General features: G+C 38.7%; 1 protein-coding gene across 2 annotated transcripts in view; it reads right to left on the bottom strand.

Annotated features, from left to right (window-relative positions):
* arid4b (AT-rich interaction domain 4B) overlaps window positions 1-15,392 on the bottom strand; it is a 178,053-nt gene that overhangs the window by 122,932 nt on the left and 39,729 nt on the right. For both annotated transcript variants that reach the window (XM_028820862.2, XM_051919364.1), the window contains exon 3: window positions 6,912-7,022. In XM_028820862.2, coding sequence (XP_028676695.1) covers window positions 6,912-7,022 — 111 coding nt within the window. The remainder of the gene's footprint in view (window positions 1-6,911; window positions 7,023-15,392) is intronic.

Here is a 15,392-nt window from a genome sequence, read left to right as displayed (position 1 = left end):
TACTTCGCGGTTCACTTTTCGCAAATTCACGACTTCACGGATTTTATATGCAAGCATATCTAAATATATAACGCGGATTTTTCGCTGCTTCGCGGGTTTCTGCGGACAATGGGTCTTTTTACTTCTGGTACTTGCTTCCTCAGTTGGTTTGCCCAGTTGATTTCATACAAGAGATGCTATTGGCGGATGGCTGAGAAGCTACCCAATCAGAGCACGCAGTTAAGTTCCTGTGTGCTGCTGATTGCCTCAGCGACGGAGTGTTGCATTAACCAGGAAGTCTCATCTCACTCATTCAGCATTAACGTGCTACTGCTTCAGGGGCCGTGTCCAAGCGCCAACAGAAGATGCAAATGATTGCAGAAAAGGTAAAAGTTTTGGATATGTTGAAGGAAGGGAACAGCTACACTGCTGCAGGACACCATTACAGCATCAATGAGTCCACGATTGTTTTTATTTAAAAAGGAGGAAAAGCATATAAGATCTACGGCCGCAGTGTCCTTTAACCAGGGCGCAAAACGAGTTGTAAGTGGATGTGATAAGGCAGTAGTCTGGATGGAATCTGCTTTAGGAATCTTTGCAACAAGGTCGACGATGTCATGACCGCCTACAAGCTGCTACGTGTACTTCGCTATACAGTAAGTGTAAACTTATCTACCGATTTCATATTGCTTAGCAGTTGTCCCTGTTATTAATAGAGTAAAGGGTGGGTTGTAAACAATACAGGGAGGGTTTAAAAACGTCCAAATACACATTAAATAATTAAATAAATTAAATAAATATGGTGTCCCTACTTCGCGGAAATTCAGTTATCGCAGTCGGCCTTGGAACCTATCTCCCACGATAAGTGAGGGATTACTGTACTTGATTGCTAAATATTAATCTGCAAACACTGAATTTGTGTCATTCATTTGCCTTTTGAAGGCAAACTAATGTTCATTAGTATAACTCATAAGTAAAAGCACCCGTCATATATTTGAATGGTATATTGAAAAATGTAATGCGCTTTCACAGTTACAAATTTACCGAGTACAGGTAATGACAGCCCAAGTAATTTTCAAATTCTGGATTTGCACATAGGCATAAGCAATAACAAAGTCTCATGCAAGAAACCTTGAAAACAGCAAAACAAAGGTTGTTTAACAGGAGTTCTGAAATAAAGGAATAAACTGACAAGTTTGATTTGACAGAGGAAGCTTTAAAAATGGGATGAATATAATAAAGAAGGATAAAACTGGGAAAATTAAAATTTGAAATAATTTGATTAATCCATTAAATATTACACTTTAGTAATATTTTTTAACCAGCTAATGATGCATATAAATCTTATAATAGCAAACATTACAAGCATAACTGACTGGTTCATTAACAAATCAGACTTTAAAAGCATGGTATTAAAGACATAAAAAAGGAAATACTGTATGTAGAATTACCTTGGAAGTTACTAATTTAACAGTCCATATATAATAATGTTGGATTTTTATATTTATTATGTATTTTATGCAGTAGTTTTTAGTTACTGAGCATAAAATGTGAGAAAATAAATATAGAATGTGCACATGCTAAGATAAATCATGCAGTTCATTCTTTATAAACCAATGACTGAAATCCACCCAAGATTATAAATGTCATTTGTTGTTACACTAGAGGGATTCCCATCTCTTCCAAAATCAAAAATAAAAGTTTTGCATTTTATTTTGATATTTGTGAATGCTTGTTTGCTTAAATTATAGTTGGAAAACTACTTGATGGATATACTAGTATTTTTAAGATGTTGATACTGTTAGTATTAATATATTGGCACTAGTATCGAATGTGAAAGTTGTGGTATCATGACATGCCTGCTTGGTAATATAAAAGGCCATGCTATCACCCGTTAAAACACATGGCTTAATGTAATGTATAACTTAATAACCTGTAGAAAGCACAAGCATGTAATTTCTGTCACTCTTCAAAGCATGAAAGAAAAGTACTGTACTATTTCTTGACCAATAAGCAGCACTTGTCTTGGTAGGCCTTGAATGTATCATCCCGAAGTTGTGAATTATGGCAACATAATTTGGCTTCTGAATGCACTGCCTTCAAATCATGCTGGCGGTATATTCAAGTGAACAGGGGATCATCAGTTTGGGTGTAAGATTGCCTAAATGTCAGTACACAGATGCCAAGCACCATAAACTGGTCACAAACACAGCCAGGGAGTTTCATCAGGGTAGTTTAGTGGCACATGAAGTCTTGCATTTCAGCAGCTTGTGACGCACTTGCTTATCTGCATACCTAACCTGAAAAAGTCTCCTGTGTAAACAGTGTAAAAATGCTGCCATGCTAAAATGTTGCCATGTACCAGAATGTAGGACTGCTCTGCTTTATGTCATGTTACTGGGGGAGGGTGAATCATAGTTTACATAAAGCCAACTTCACATTAGTTCTGGAATTATGGCTTTTGCCAAGCTGTAAACTATTGCTAGGGAAAAAAAAAAACTGGCATTTTCTCAGGCAAAAAAGATATAGATGAAACTGAAATAGAAAACAGAAGAATATGAATGCAGAGGCCTCCAAACACACACCCTGGCTTCAGTTTTCTTTGCAAAACTATCCAGAGCAAAAAAATACTGGCTAAGGTAACAAAGTATAAAACTCAAGAAAGACATCTTGGAACTTTTGAAAAAACTATGCTGGCTGGAAATGTAGCAGTAGCAGGAGCAGATCATTTTGGAGCTATAACGAAGGGCTTGACTATGCACAAAGATAAACACAAAAGAGCACAAAAGTTAACTCTTTACACAGCGAAACACGCTAATGCAGAATGAGCAAGACGAGACTTCGTGGTTAACGTAGCGGAATCGAATTTGGCACACCGTTGCTAAGCCTATCAGCACACAGGAACTTAAATGCGTGCTCTGATTGGGTAGCTTCTCAGCCATCTGCCAATAGCGTCCCTTGTATGAAATTAACTGGGCAAACCAACTGAGGAAGCATGTAACAGAAGTAAAAAGACCCATTGTCCGCAGAAACCCACGTTATATATTTAGACTAGGGGGCTCCACCCCCTGCTCGCTTCGCTCGCCAACCCCTGGTGTTGGGAATGACAAAGAGCGTGATGTATGAATGAGATATAGAATAGTGTGAAGGTGTAGATGATGCAAATAGAAAGCAAACAATAAAGTGTGTGGCACAGTGTAAAGGTTTATTGGAAAATTTCTTTGTACACGCCGTTTAAGTGTAAAAGGTAATTCCAGGTCAGAACTTGTAATGTCAATGAAGATGGTTATTGTTGTGATCAGAGTCAAGTTTGTCAGAGCTTAGAAAGAGTTGTGTCTCCTCCAGGAAGTAATGGAATGACTTGTGTATTTATGTTTTCCACATTAATATTTTTTGACATAATATAGTGCGTTGTGTTAAAAGGGGCATTTGGTCTAATGAGATTGCTGTTCCAAATCTGTCTGTAACTAAGTCGTCGCAGATAAAGGCTTGAGGAATTGTAATAATATGTGGGTGAAGTCCATCTGTATTGGTGAGTGTACCATCTCCCAGTTGTAATAAACAATTGTTATGATCTGGTTCTGGACATCGTATCTTTTTTCCTAACTGTATCTTTTGAAAGCAATGCCAATTGTCTGCGTATTTTAAGGTGCACTGAACAATAGCTGTGCGAATGGCATGTGGAAGAATAGCTAAGCACTGTCTAAAATCTCCTCCTAATCAAAGTACCTTTCCTCCAAAGCGAATATTATTATTCATAAACGTTTGTAGAAGTTTATGAATGGTGTTGAGTAAGTGACTGGATGCCATTGTACATTCATCAATAATTAACATTTTTGCAAGACGGATGTCACGTGCAGTGCCACCGTTAATGTTCATAGTGGATACCGATTTGTAGGATCTAATGCAGTTGATAAAGATTTCACTTTCAGGTACATCGTTAGTTAGAAGCTTCTGTAGATATTCAGGATATGAATGTAAAGGAGGCAGTCTAATTTGACCCTTTTGACAACAACGTGTAAATGTATTACTTGTATTGCCAGTTGTTTCTTCAGGGAAGTGAACTGAATGACAATGACTGCAAATGACATTCATTAATCCGAATGAATTTTCCTGGTGTATGTTTTGCTTGTGCCGTTTGAGAGGCGCGTTGTTGCATGTGTAGTATTTGGACGTGTTGTTTTGGAGCTGTAATCGATTTGCCTGTGCTGTGTGAGAAGCCCGTTGTAGCCTTCTTTGCCGTTAACGTATGTCTGAGACGGGAGGTGTTTCGTTTTGAATCCGTGCCTGTTGCGATGCAGCACTTTGATTGATAGATTGCGTCATGTGGATCTAGGATGTAGATTTGTGCATATTTGCGTTGTTGATTTGTTTCAGGGTGCACTGTTCCAATGCGATGCAGTATTTGTGCACATATGCGAAAGCAGTATGGGCCATTGCCTTTTGGTGGCCTGATATTTACTCCGTTAGATGCAAATGCAAATGAACTATTGTAGGATCTAATGCAGTTCATAAAGTTTTTACTTTAAGGTACATCGTTAGTTAGAAGCTTTAGTTGAGCTTTGCGTTTTTGGAGCCGAGACATTTTTTCTTCTAGAAATATGGATAAGTAATAAGGAGTACTGCACTCACTGTTAATATGGAGCCTTTTCTGCGGTTGAACGGTTAATAGTGCCTTATTGTAATGAGATCCACCAATGCTGCATAGTGTGAATTGTGTTTGGTCCCGTTATCCGAGCGGTATCGTTTTGTACCTGTGATCGTGAATTCATGACTTGTTTGTTCTTGAGCGTGAGAAATATGGATAAGTAATAAGGAGGATCGCACTCACTGTTAATATGGAGCCTTTGCTGCGGTTGAACGGTTAATAGTGCCTCATTGTAATGAGATCTATCTATGCTGCATATTGTGAACGTGTTGAGATGACGTATGTTTAATATGGACGGTTCATTTAGAAATGGGGCTTTGTGTGTCATTTGTTATTTATGTTACTGTGGTCGTGGGTCTGAATCGTCGTTTTTGTGTACGTTTCGTGTGCTATGTCCGTAGTCTGTCCCGTTTCGTGTCCAATGGGCTTTGTGTGGTGCCCGCGGCTTCTTTTTTTTTGTGTGCTTGTGGCTTGTTGAATCCTCCTCTTTGTGTGTGTCCCGTCCGTTGCTTGTGTGCGTGTGTGGGGGGGTGGTTTGCGGGCCTTTTTTTTGTGTGCCAAGGGCTTGTTGAATCGTCCTCTTTGTGTGTGTCCCGTCCGTTGCTTGTGTGTGTGTGTCTCTGGGGGGGGGGGGGGGGGGGGGGGGGGGGGGGCTGGGGTGTTTTGCTCGTGCGGCGCTGTGTGCGTCGCCTGCGTTTGACTCCTTTTTTCTGTGCTCACTCCTTTTTTCTGTGGTCTTGTCCGCCTCTCGCGGCGCCTCATTTCTTGGGGCGCCTGCGCAGTACGTCTTTTTGCGGCTACGGCCCATGGCCGGATGTCCCTGCGTCCATCCGGTTTAGCATTCTCGGTTAGTAATATGGATATGCTTACATATAAAATCCGCGATAGAGTGAAGCCGCAAAAGTCGAATCGCAATATAGTGAGGAATTACTGTACATGCATTATTACTGATTGAGATTCAGGCCAACTTTTATTGCAGAAAGATCCATGGAGACACAGCCAATATGCTACCAGTTTTAAAGGGAGTGGCAGGTTGCTGGAATGCACTCTACTTGGCAATTTGGACTCACCTATTAACACTGAACACTTCCAGCCCACAAATTATTCAGCAAGTGTGTGTCAAAAAACACTATTGGGGCTCCTTTATACCAACGGCAATACAACTGCATAATGCCTTACTGTGAGTTTTCTTTCCTTAGTTATTCTCATGTGTATTTGAGTTGGGATTATTTTCTGTCATAATATAATAATTACATATACAGTATTTATTTAATGGGCTTCTGTAAAAAGCCAAATTTTCCCCGGTGACAAATAATGTTCTGTCTATCCATAACAGTGAAAACCTGTTGAGCCCCATTGCTTGCTCTGCAGAGCTATGGACATAGTGAGAGTGGGTGTGTGTGTGCGCGTGTGTGACTGTGTATGAGTATCAAATACAGTAATGCTAGCGAGGTTAAGCTTATCCTATCCAATCAACCTCATGAAAGTCACTAAAAACAAACTGGACCATGGGGGAAAATGTTTATGGAAAGGTATGTACTGTGCACTGTAATTTTACAGCTTAACAGTAAATTTTATACAGCATAACAATTGCCAATAACTGAATCTAATTATAAAGTAATAATATTTGGCTCAGACTAAGAAAATAATTGAGCCTCTTATTTCTGCTGATATGCAGGAGGATTTAAGTATTATATAATAATAATAATAATAAGGTAACAGCAATTAATAATAACCTAAAAGATAAAAATCATTTAACTAATAATATAGAAGATCAAAGTTATTATTACTAATAGAACACATTTTTACCCAAAGGGATAGAGTTTACACTTTAACTTTGGCTCATATAAGGAATAATAAATTTCCATATTAACTTTGGCTCATATAAGGAATAATGAATTTCCATATATTGTACAATTTCAACAATACAATTATGCAAAATCTCAAAAAGAATTAAAAAAATTGAATATTCATAGGTAGTAATACAATATGATAGGCTCCCTGACAATTTCCACCTTAACTGCTCAATAATAAAACACAGTTTACATGGCACTTAGGTAGTGTATTTCACATTGTGCTTCATAACAAAGTGGATACAAAACCATTCACTGTCATTATAACTTTCATAGTGAGTGTTAATGCAGGTAATTTGAAAGATAAATTTAAGTATTTGATATTGTGTATTTAATACTGAGCACTACTTTAAGGGTTTTAAAATTAGTTATATAGCACATTTCATCGTTATCAGCATTATTCACAAGAATACTGAAAGATCAAAGCCTACCTTCACTTTGACAAGTCTCTTGGCAGTCTTTATCTTGGCTTCACAGAAAGCTCCTCTATATTTTGCACTGACATCAGTGCCAACAGGCAAGTAGGGAGGCTCATCAATCGTCTGGAGGGAAACACAGTGAGCACCGTCAATTATTGCCAGGCTTGCAGCTGCTCAAGTCATAACAACATAAGCAAGCCAGAAACAATTATAACTGAAAATAACTATGGAACTGACCCAGGCCTTAAAGGTGAATAAAGAATAGGTATCTAACCCTTATTGCTCAACTTTAACAATGGCCACTCTGTAAATCAGCTGTTTCAAACAAGAGGTCAGTGGGACTCAGAATAATTAGAAGTTACAAATCTAGCAGCTTGTAAAGATAAAAAAATATTCCAAGTTCTGATGCAAAAGAGAAAATTCTATATAACTCAGAGTAACAAATTATATAAAATACAGAAATTAAATAAAATTAAAAACATTGCTGATAATTGAGAGACTACGTATGTGCAACCGTCAATCTCACTGTTAAAATACCTTTCAAAAATTATAACTACCAAAGTCTTTGACAATAACTTGGACAATAAGCAATGCCAACAAGTACAGAAAAGGGAGAACTAAAAAGAAAATGATAAAATAAAGTAATTAAAGCTGTGACATAAAAGGTACCATTTTCTGAATTACCTCTGAATGCAAATATCATAGTAACACACTTTTCTGAATGAAAAATTACATAAGGAAAAAGGCCAGATAATTTAACAATTAGATTAATTACACTAGTCTGAAAAATTGATTTGTTAAACTAGTTAGAATAAAAACCTGCAGCCACAGTGGTCCCTGAGGGCTGAACTTGAGAACAACGGTTTTAGAGCATTTCTGATGTAAACAATTATACGTTAAATGGTTTAAAAGATACAAATCTCACCATAATTGAATAGATTCTTGAACAATGTGTTCTGAGAAATGGTATCCTGGCAGTACTAGTGAGTGAGATGTTTTACCATAATTAAACCATGGAACTTTATTAGAGTGGTCACTACAAGTGGGTTTACATGTGAATATTTGCTGAATAACAGAAATGAGACTGGCCTAACATATAGCACTGGTTTCTCATAACAACAGAAAATCCGGGGTTAAAATTTCAGCCTGGATGCTGTATATGTGGAGTTGGCACATTTTTCCAGTGTTTGGATGATTTTTTCTCTGTCCACTCCTATTTCCACCCCATATTGTAAAGTGTGCCAAACACAAGAATGATCTCTTTGAATGTAAGAAAGTTGCCCCAAACTGAAAATTAAAGCATCACTGGTCAATTCTCAATCCATGTCACTTCTTGGCATTCTCATTACTACTCATTTATACCATGAAGAATAATGAGAATTACTGTTGTTTATGAGGGTTGGATTGATATTACACATTGGTACTGTGACCAGTCGAGTACCACCACCTAAGTACAAGGGATGTCACAAGAACCAATACTTAGGTACCAAATCGATACCTAAATTCCAAAAATGTAATGGTCCTAACATTTTTATAGTGTTAGCAAAATTGAGTAAAAGTCGGAACTGTAATTAGGCATGACTGCAAGTAAACAAATTACCTCAGAAGGAAAAATAACGCATGAGAACAACCAGTGTAAATCTATACTTTGTATCACCTGTGTCAAGTACCAATGGTGTCTATTTATATATCTCTTTTGGGTGGCTCGCTGTCCTTAAAATGACCAATTATTGTCTCTGCTCAAGCTGGAATTCTCAGTCTACTTTTGTAAGCTTGCCATTATCAAACGTTCCCTGCAGCTTGCTCTGAAGCGGCTCATTTACATGATGGAATTCCATCTCAAAGTGCTGGTGACTCATCCCCAAGGCTAATTCAACTGGTCATCAACAATACAATATAAAAATGGCTCACATGGTTATAAAAAAAAAAAAAAAAAAACAAAACAAAAAAAAAAAACACATACGGAGTTTCATTATTGCCACTATCTCATTATGAAGTTTGTTCAGAAACAGATATACATCTACAGTACTTTGAGAATTAAATGATGTGACTGATCAGATGGAAGTTGTAATCATTTAATTTGTAGCATCACAAATTTGTAAAAAAGATAAAGAAAAATAGTGTTGAAATTTTTTTAATACAGTGTCCTACACAGTATTAAAGGGGTTGCATTCATCCTTCAATATTAATGAGCAAGTGTACATATTCATTTTCTAAATTAATCCACTCATTTTATAACATCATACAGTTCAGGGGCACAGGGAAACACATGCATCCTAAATTACCCATATAGGACTGTTACATGTAGGGGGACACTACACACTGGCAATACCAGCAATTGCAGCAAGTAAAAACTGAGGCAAGTTTCAAACAGAGTGGTTATTTGGCTTGTCTACACAAGCAATGAAAAAGTATATAATACATTGATGAAAGAAATTTCTGATTTAATGCAACATGAATTTACATTTTTTTGCAATATAATCAGCATAATTATAGACGAAGCACTAGGGTGGCCACAAACATTTGTACTTTCAAATACATTGTATTGAAATGTGTATTATAGTTGCAATATTCAGAAGCAGCCACTTATGCATGAGGTGTTCCATTGGCAGGGCACAGCCATATTTCAAAGTTGTTTGTGTACACTGCAATAAACCCACAAGTCAATCAAAATAAATAATGGTATTTTTACATAACCAAGAATGTCTTCTTTCAAATAAATCATACATCTCTATGTTATCTGCTCTCTTTCATTATCTGCTCTCTTTCATTAGTAAAATATGTGATTTGGACATGCATATGCTGAGGACAGCAGTGTGCTCAGAGCTTTTCTCAAAAGATCTCACCGACATCGAGCCACATACAATAAAAAGCTTAGTATCATTGGATAGCTGAGTTTCAGAACATTGCCTATGATTGATTATTCATAACTAGGGGGCTCCGCCCCCTGCTCGCTTCGCTCGCCAACCCCTGGTGTTGGGAATGACAAAGAGCGTGATGTATGAATGAGATATAGAATAGTGTGAAGGTGTAGATGATGCAAATAGAAAGCAAATAATAAAGTGTGTGGCACAGTGTAAAGGTTTATTGGAAAATTTCTTTGTACACGCCATTTAAGTGTAAAAGGTAATTCCAGGTCAGAACTTGTAAGGTCAATGAAGATGGTCATTGTTGTGATCAGAGTCAAGTTTGTCAGAGCTTAGAAAGAGTTGTGTCTCTCCAGGAAGTAATGCAATGACTTGGGTATTTATGTTTTCCACATTAATATTTTTTGGACATAATATAGTGCGTTGTGTTAAAAGGGGCATTTGGTCTAATGAGATTGCTGTTCCAAATCTGTATGTAACTAAGTCGTCGCAGATAAAGGCTTGAGGAATTGTAATAATATCTGGGTAAAGTCTATCTGTATTGGTGAGTGTACCATCTCCCAGTTGTAATAACCAATTGTTATGATCTGGATCTGGACATCGCATGTTTTGTACTAACTGTATCTTTTGAAAGCAATGCCAATTGTCTGCGTATTTTAAGGTGCACTGAACAATACCTGAGCGCATGGAATGTGGAACAATAGCTAAGCACTGTCTAAAATCTCCTCCTAATAAAAGTACCTTTCCTCCAAAGGGAATATTATTATTCATAAACGTTTGTAGAAGTTTATGAATGGTGTTGAGTAAGTGAGTGGATGCCATTGTACATTCATCAATAATTAAGAGTTTTGCAAGACGGATGTCATGTGCAGTGCCACTGTTAATGTTCATAGTGGATACCGATTTGTAGGATCTAATGCAGTTCATAAAGATTTCACTTTCAGGTACATCGTTAGTTAGAAGCTTCTGTAGATATTCAGGATATGAATGTAAAGGAGGCAGTCTAATTTGACCCTTTTGATAACGTGTAAATTCATTACTTGTATTGCCAGTTGTTTCTTCAGGGAAGTTAAGTGAATGACAATGATTGCAAATGACATTCATTAATCCCAATGAATTTTCCTGAATAGTGGACTCATTATTGAACGCGTTGTCAGCTAACTGGCGCAAGCGTTTAGCAGGTGTCTGTCATTGATGTCTGTGACGTGTATCTTTTGCTTGTGCCGTTTGAGAGTCGCGTCGTTGTATGTCCATTATTTGGGACGTGTTGTTTTGGAGGTGTAATCGATTTGCCTGTGCTGTGTGAGAAGCCCGTTGTAGTTTACGGCGTGCATTGTTTGTATTGAGCCTTGCCCGTTTTTGTATGTCGGTCAGTTGAGCTTTCTCTTTTTGGAGCCTTGCGTGCATGTTTTCCGGCAGTCCAGATGCGGTGTAGACGTCTGCGTTTATTTATTTTGTCCCTTCACTGCCGTTTCTGTATGTCTGAGACGGGAGGTGTTTCGTTTTGAACCCGAGCCTGTTTCGATGCAGTACTGTGAGACGCGCGCTGCATGCGTCCACGTTCAGTGTGTCTGTCCATTTGGGTTCGTTTCTGTAACTGTGTTAGTTGAGCTTTGCGTTTTTGGAGCCGAGACATTTTTTCTTCCAGAGTTTCAGAAGCGAGTTGGAGCCGACGTGTATTGTTTTTTTTCATGCGGGTTCGTGTGTTTGGTCCCGTTACTCGAGCCGTATCGTTTTGTACCCGTGATCGTGAATTCATGAATTGTTTGTTCTTCAGCGTTAGAAATATGGATAAGTAATAAGGAGGATCGCACTCACTGTTAATATGGAGCCTTTTCTGCGGTTGAACGGTTAATAGTGCCTCATTGTAATGAGATCCACCTATGCTGCATAGTGTGAATTGTGTTTGGTCCCGTTATCTGAGCCGTATCGTTTTGTACCCGTGATCGTGAATTTATGACTTGTTTGTTCTTGAGCGTGATAAATATGGATAAGTAATAAGGAGGATCGCACTCACTGTTAATATGGAGCCTTTTCTGCGGTTGAACGGTTAATAGTGCCTTATTGTAATGAGATCCACCTATGCTGCATAGTGTGAACGTGTTGAGATGACGTATGTTTAATACGGACGGTTCATTTAGAAATGGGGCTTTGTGTGTCATTTGTTATTTATGTTACTGTGGTCGAGGGTCTGAATCGTCGTTTTTGTGTACGTTTCGTGTGCTATGGCCGTAGTCTGTCCCGTTTCGTGTCCAATGGGCTTTGTGTGGTGCTCGTGGCTTCTTTTTTTTTGTGTGCTAGGGGCTTGTTGAATCCTCCTCTTTGTGTGTCCCGTTTCGTGTGCAACGGTGTCTGACTCCTTATTTCTGTGGTCTGACTCCTTTTTTGTGTGCGCGATGCCTCATTTCTTATTTTACGTTGCATTCCATCCGGATCCCGTTGCTTGTTTGGGGGGGGGGCGGCGGGGGGGGGTTGGGGGATAAGATTTGTGGGGCGCCTGCGCAGTACGTCTTTTGCGGCCACGGCCCATTGCCGGATGTCCCTGCGTCCATCCGGTTTACCATTCTCGGTTAGTAATGTGGATACATGTATTAGCCATGTGAAAAAGTTAAGTAATAAATGCATTATTTAAGAGCATTATTACCCATTAGGCTTGTGTGTATGCAAGTTTACTTCTAACACCCCAAATAAGTGTGATTTGGATGACTGGACACTCTAAATTGGCCCCTGTATTAGCTGTTTTGACACTGGAAGAAGTTGGTATGAAAACGTACATGTTTGATGGACTGAGGTTACTCCAGATGTGAAGTGCAAGTAAAAAGCAACAAAAAAAAGTCCACCAAATGTCTAGAAAACAAACTAGGCAATCTGCTTAAATTAAATGTTTTCTTTTTTTTATTTTTTCCAATACTATTTTAATAACCTGTTCCCATCTAAGCTGTTCTGTTCTAATCCTGGGGACAAATAATAATTAGTTCTATCTAATATAATCTAATATCGCTGTGTGCTTTTTTTCTTACAGCAAGTCATCGGATGAGGAATGGGATCCTGAGACAACAGGCATCTTCACACTTCCTCCAACCCACACACCTAGACACACGCAACAGATACTGCATTTTGATATATTGAAAAAAGAGCAAATAACTGCATTTTGATATATTGAAAAAAGAGCAAATATTTAATATTTTGTACAGTTATGCAGCAAATCAGTATTTGTCTCAAAATTTGAAGCGGAAATACATGTGAACAGAAAGACAACACAAACGTGTGAACAAAGCGAAACAGCAGCCATTTTATTTTCATAATGCTCCAAACAACAGTAGTTGCTGTGTCGAGATCTATTATGGCTTAGATCCAAGTTTTGCTTTCAACTAGAAGTGACAGCCATCATGTGGCTCTGTATGTAAGAAGGGAGCTTACAAGCTGCTTTATCTATACTAATAAAAGGCAAAGCCCTCACTGACTCACTGACTGACTGACTGACTGACTCATCACTAATTCTGCAACTTCCCGTGTAGGTGGAAGGCTGAAATTTGGCAGGCTGATTCCTTACAGCTTACTTACAAAAGTTAGGCAGGTTTCATTTCGAAATTCAACGCGTAATGGTCATAACTGGAACCTCTTTTTTCACAATATACTGTAATGGACGGCAGCTCGATGGCCGTGGGAGGAGGAGTTGAGTGTCACGTCATCACGCCTCCCACGTAATCACGTGAAAAGACTGTGAACGCAGTAGGGACAAATGAAGGAGGAGCCGCAAACAGCGAAGAACAAAAAATTCATTAAACAATTGAGAAGGGAGCGAGTGAAGCATACAAGCATGTTCATAAGGGAAACAAAGCACGGTGTAAAACGTAAGTTTAAATTAAGTTTATAGAAACGCTCCCGCTGCGGATTGCAATAACATATTCGCGAGATAAAAGTTTAATGAGAAGACACGAGGTATAAACGAACCACACGCCGTAGCGCAACTTTAGGGGCAACAGTTTCAACCATTCTATGATCTGCCTCTCGCAACTGAAAGACGGCACATGGCGGATGTTAGCCCACTTGCTGACCGCAACGTTAGGGGCTTCAACTCTGGCGCTGACGATATTCGATTCTCGAGAGGGGATGCAGTGAGTGTGTATGCCTGATGAGCCCAGAATTAAGGAGAAACACGTGTCGCATACTCTTTGCATTATTTGAAAGTAAACTATTAAAACCATTCTATGATCAGCTTCTGGGAACAGAAAGAGGGCACGTGGCGGATGTAAGGCGACTTCCTGACCAACCACAAGCGTAACCTGGCACGTAACCATCCATACAGTCAGATTGTGATTCAGAAAACGAATGCCATGAATTTAATTACCACGATCTACATACTGTCAAATAAACGAAACACACGCCGTAGCGGGACAGCTGTGAAAAGCGAGGTTCACAAAAAAACAGATCCTTAACAAATTGTTATTGGTATATTTTCGATCCGTTTAAAAAGGCTTTACTTTCTTCTTAAAAAATTAAAAGCAGTACTTCGCCGCAACGAAGCGCGAGAATTTGGCTATATATATCTGCTTCTCACAATTAAAAGAGGGCACGTGGCTGATTTTAGACGACTTCATGACCAAACATAAGTGTTACCTGCCAGGTAGGGTTACCACTTTTAATACAAAAAAATAAGGGACGCATACTGCAGCGGGTGCCACATCCCAGTGCCAACAGTTTGCAGACTCTACTTAAAAGACCCGCCCTCCTCACTGGACAGTTAAAAAGACCAATCAAACTAACGATGGCATCAAGTATTACCCAATCAAAAGTAGGAAAGGAGGCATCTTCATAAAATGCGTGTGGGATGATTTGCATGAGACGCTGCTTTAAAAAAAAATGATAAAAAAAATACGGGACAAATTCCGTCCCGTATTGATTCAAAACGGGACGCGCAATTTCATTCTCAAATACGGGACGATTCCGTATTTTAAAGGACGGGTAGCAACCCTACAGTGCCAGGTAACCACCCATACAATCGGATTGTGATTCAGACTAGGAATGCAATGAATGTAATTACCCCGATCTACATACAAGGCAAAAGTCTTGCAACATTCAAAGATGATGGCTTGGGATAAGTACACCATAGAACATAAAACAGCTTATGAAGCCTTGAACCGAAAAAAGCAAGATCTCAGAGATCGTAAAAAAAAAATAGGAGGTAATGTCGTTTTACTCGCTGTAGATTTTAGTCAAACATTACCAGTTATTTCACGAAGGAGACCAGCAGATGAACTCAACGCGTGTTTAAAATCCATGCTTCTCCCACGCTCGGTTATATGTCGCGTGTTCTCGGGTAGGTGCACCAAGAAATGTATACATTTAAGCATGTAATGAGCAAACAAAAAATGAGGTATACCCGAAGGCACTGCAGTAGTACTTAATGTAACTTTACTTCTTAAATGTTAATGTTTAACTGTTTAATAATTTATACGCTTCTTATATGTTGTTCAAATTCTTTTATCAAAATACCAGTGACAGCGCAATGCATGATAACGTGGAGTGAATACACCATACGCATCCGCCCACAGCCGCCCTGGTGTGCGCAGATAGGAGTTGATTCTACAATAAAATAAAATAAAGATAAAAACCCAGGATTGTT

This window comes from Erpetoichthys calabaricus, chromosome 15 (assembly GCF_900747795.2).
Source record: "Erpetoichthys calabaricus chromosome 15, fErpCal1.3, whole genome shotgun sequence".
Classification (NCBI taxonomy): domain Eukaryota; kingdom Metazoa; phylum Chordata; class Cladistia; order Polypteriformes; family Polypteridae; genus Erpetoichthys; species Erpetoichthys calabaricus.
The sequence above is the reverse complement of the archived record's forward strand: the minus strand, read 5'-3'. Positions and strand labels throughout refer to the sequence as shown.